Source organism: Vollenhovia emeryi, unplaced genomic scaffold (genome assembly GCF_000949405.1).
Source record: "Vollenhovia emeryi isolate VEMERY1.0 unplaced genomic scaffold, V.emery_V1.0 DF942435.1, whole genome shotgun sequence".
Classification (NCBI taxonomy): domain Eukaryota; kingdom Metazoa; phylum Arthropoda; class Insecta; order Hymenoptera; family Formicidae; genus Vollenhovia; species Vollenhovia emeryi.
The window spans coordinates 1-3,800 of NW_011963931.1; the positions used below are offsets into that span (position 1 = coordinate 1).

Here is a 3,800-nt window from a genome sequence, read left to right on the forward strand (position 1 = left end):
CCGTAAGCGACAGGTATCGTTGCTGCTTGTTCCAGTGTCCATCTGTCCGGTACCTCCCAGAGGAAATCAAGATCCGCGACTACTGTGGTAGCCAATCCCTTAGCTTCGACAATGCCCATTACGCGACAGCCGTCCGTGTCTCTTCCGGAAAACTCAAGTCCCAGTATACACTCTTCCGTGGCCAAATTCCTTGGCAGAGCGTCCGGTGGCAATTTGCCACTCGCCAACATGATATCCCTGTCGTTCGTATAATTTATTCACGCCTTCATTATCTAAATATGAGTGACACTAATTGAAACTTACCTGAAGTTCAACGGAGCATAGTATACGCTGCAAAGTTTCGTTTTTGGAAAATTGTTAGGATGGTAGTAACGTAGCGGGCTTTCGATCCACCTCAAGCTGCTGAGATCTCCCCTTGCCAATGTATTCACATAGGCGTGCTCCACCTGAAGGGAAGACACGTTGCTTTGTTCATCCAACGGCAAGTATCGGTAACTGCCCCATTGCCCTCCTTTCAGGACGTTTGCCGTCAATCCTTTATTTAATTGCTCCGAGTAAAACTGCGCGGATAAGCCGAACTTGGGAGCGTTCTTGTCCTGGATAAAGACATAACGCGCATATGCGTCGCCTATCTCGAGTTGTATACAAGCCATGAGCCCGACCAAGCCTACGAAGAAACAATGATAAAACATTTCTTCCGGCTTCGAAACAGGGCAGTTAAGGGGACAGTTTAAAAGTTAATTTTTTTCTGTAATTTTACCAAGCGTTTCTTCGCCCTGTGATACAAGGAGCACTTCTTGATCTTTGCTGACAGATTCCTTCAATGCTGCTTTCACATCTTCCAGCCACGATAGATTTTTCTCTGTGATATGAATTACTGTCGATTTTCTCCCTTTCTGCCGTTTCTTCAACAACAAGTAAGTCTTTCCTACAGGATCGGTTTGTCTACTAGCTAATGTTAAGTCAGTATCTTTCAATGCGGTTTCCAAATCCAGTCGCGCAGCGGTCTCCTCCAGAAGAATGAAACAACCAGGTTTTAAGGCAGCAGCCAAATTTTTGAGAACGGTATAAGATTGATTGGACAAAACGTCCGCTGCTATAACAAGGTGTGCTTCGTGAATGAGAGGTGTCTCGTTCACATCTTGCGTTACGACGTCAGCGTTCACGTTCATTTTACTCAAGCTCGCCGTGTAATTATCAGCAGAGACTGCAATGATTTGTAAGTTAATCTGAAATAAAAAATACAATTTTATAGTAAGTTTAAATATTGAAGAAGCGCCTTGGAAAATAAGGGATTAAATTATGACTGTCGATTTACTAAAATTAAAAATAATATTTTGTTTCAAATGGCACAGATTGCTTTGTTTAAACGCATTACTTATTTGTATAGGTTCTATTTAACATTGCGACAATACAATTTATTACAATGGAATGCTGGATGGACAATTCAGTGTTGGGGTTGTCTGTCAATCAAAAAGTTGTAATTTCTGGGTTTGTCGTTACACTGCAAACACGATACCGTGAAGTTTGAGTGAGGAAATATTTCATCTTGAGCAAAAAACAACTTATTCTACGATATACTTACAATAAATTCTTGTTCGTTATTGACACTTTCGATAATAAGCGGCGCCAATAGAGCTTCTGCAGCTCGTTGGCCTGCAATTTCCACGAACGTTAATCTCACTGTCTTCACGTTTTCGCACATGATCTGCAAGAGTACGGCGAGTGCGTGCACTCTTCCTCTCGTTGCGTCCTTTAATAGACCGTGCGAATGTTCATTGGGCACGAAAGTGTACTGCTCGTATTTAGGATCAGCTTGTGTGCGCTGTCGCCGAGACGGCAACAAAAATTTCGTTCCTCTGACTTCGATACCACCCGATTTAACGATATTGATGTTCTTGTAGTGATACACCGGCAATGCACCGTTCTCTGGTAATTTTTCCACCAGTCGTTTATGAAGAACAGGATCGATTGCGACATACTCAAGGCGCGACGGTATATACATTAGCTTATGGATGGTAGACACGACAGTTAACTGAAGCATGCTGTTTATGTACGGTGCCCATTGATTAAACCAGTAAAGCTCGCCGGCGATGCCGTAGTTATCGCAGGATTTGATTCCTCGGAAGACATCGCGATACACGTATCCGCGCAACCTTAGTTCCTTGTAAATGTCATTGGTGTTCAACGGTAAAATCTCCTTACTGGTAGGAGGTGTCGGCGGCGGCGGCAGCTTCATCTGATCTTTCTCGATACTCTCGGAGACACGTATATTTCCGCTGACGATGATCGTACCGGTCTCGTAGATCTCAAAGTCTCCCGTTCCCTTGAAGATGGTTATCGAGAACTTCACCGCTCCTTCCTTCGGCATAATGGTCGCCCGCTGCAACTGCACATTCTCGAACACCACAGGCAATCGTTCGAAGTCAACGCCACGCAATTTCGCCAAAGTTTTCCATACCAGCAGCAAATAAGCAGTGGCTGGAAAAAGAATTTGTCCGTCTATCCGGTGCCCTGCTAGATACGCGTCCGTTTCTTTCGACAGATCTATCTGGACGTTACACTCTTCCGAACGTTCTGATACTTGTTGGAAATCAGCCACATCCCACGCGGCAGAGTGATCCCACCTGACGAGAGACCCGATCATCGGTGTCCCGCGACCGACGGGGAAGCTCGCCGACGGATACAATTTAGAAATGTCAGGTTGTGCACCGGCCATGTACAGTTTGCCCACGTTAGACAGTAGAAAAGTGAGATTGTCCGAATGTTTTCGCTTTTGCAGGCCGATATTGGTCACAGTTGGTGGCAACGATCTGCGCAAGATTGCCTGCAGTAAACAATGCGGCGCAATCTCGATCGTTATCGCGTTCTCCGGAATATGTGCAAGCGCTTCCTGAAAGAGTACAGGAGATAACAAATTGTTCACGTGATACGCGGCGGAGCTGAGCTGAGCAAGCGGACCACCCCATGCGGCCTCAGGTATAGAGCTAGAGATCCATCTGGCTGATCTCTGCTTCGGGCTCGGTATGATCTTCTCGAGTGACGCGCGTAATTTGGGCCCGGCCGAGTCGATATATTTACTGTGGAAGGCGAAGCCGGAACTTTTTACCATCCTGACGAAGATATCTTTGCTCCTCAGCATTTGTACGAACTTGTGCATGGAGTCAATCGGACCGGAAATAGTGACAGAGTTGGCGGCGTTGTGACAAGCTGGAACGATATCGGGCGGGCACATCTTTTTGGCCTCCTCCCAGCTCAAACCAACTGCTGCCATGGCACCCGGCTCCAACTTGGAATCTACAATCGCTTTGCCTCTACAGTAAGCTGCCAGAACGGTCTGTTCCAGCGTAAATGCGCCGTCAGCATAAGCACAACCCAGTTCTCCAACGGAGTGTCCAATTGTACCATCCGGATGTACGCCGATCAACGTTAAGATGTCCACTAGGGCAACTTGTATAGCTGTAATAGTCACGAAGGGATACAACACGTTCTCGTACGTTTCGTCCGTGGCATTCGCGATAATATTCATGAGGTCGATGCCGTGGGGCGTCAATGCACCAGCGCATCGCTGCAAACTGCGTTGAAAAGTTTCAATGCCGAACAACTGACGACCCATGCCTGACCATTGCGTGCCCATGCCGGAAAATACGAACCAAATCGGGCGTCTCTCGTTGTAGCTCGCTACCTCGGTGACTTCACGCATACTATCTACGCCGAGTATCTCGTAACCACGAATTTTGTGACCGCGAATATTGTTATTGTGTATTGCGTGTAACAGTGAAAGAAACTCTTCATCTGTA

At 46.4% G+C, this 3,800-nt stretch overlaps 1 protein-coding gene across 1 annotated transcript; it reads right to left on the reverse strand.

Annotated features, from left to right (window-relative positions):
- Window positions 1-7: 7 nt before the first annotated feature.
- Window positions 8-3,796, reverse strand: LOC105568861 (fatty acid synthase-like; the record flags this gene model as incomplete). Its single annotated transcript, XM_012024862.1, has 4 exons — window positions 8-237; window positions 304-667; window positions 761-1,229; window positions 1,586-3,796. Coding segments are annotated over 4 exons (3,274 nt in total), but the record flags the coding sequence as incomplete, so codon positions are not given.
- Between the last annotated feature and the right edge of the window lie 4 nt (window positions 3,797-3,800).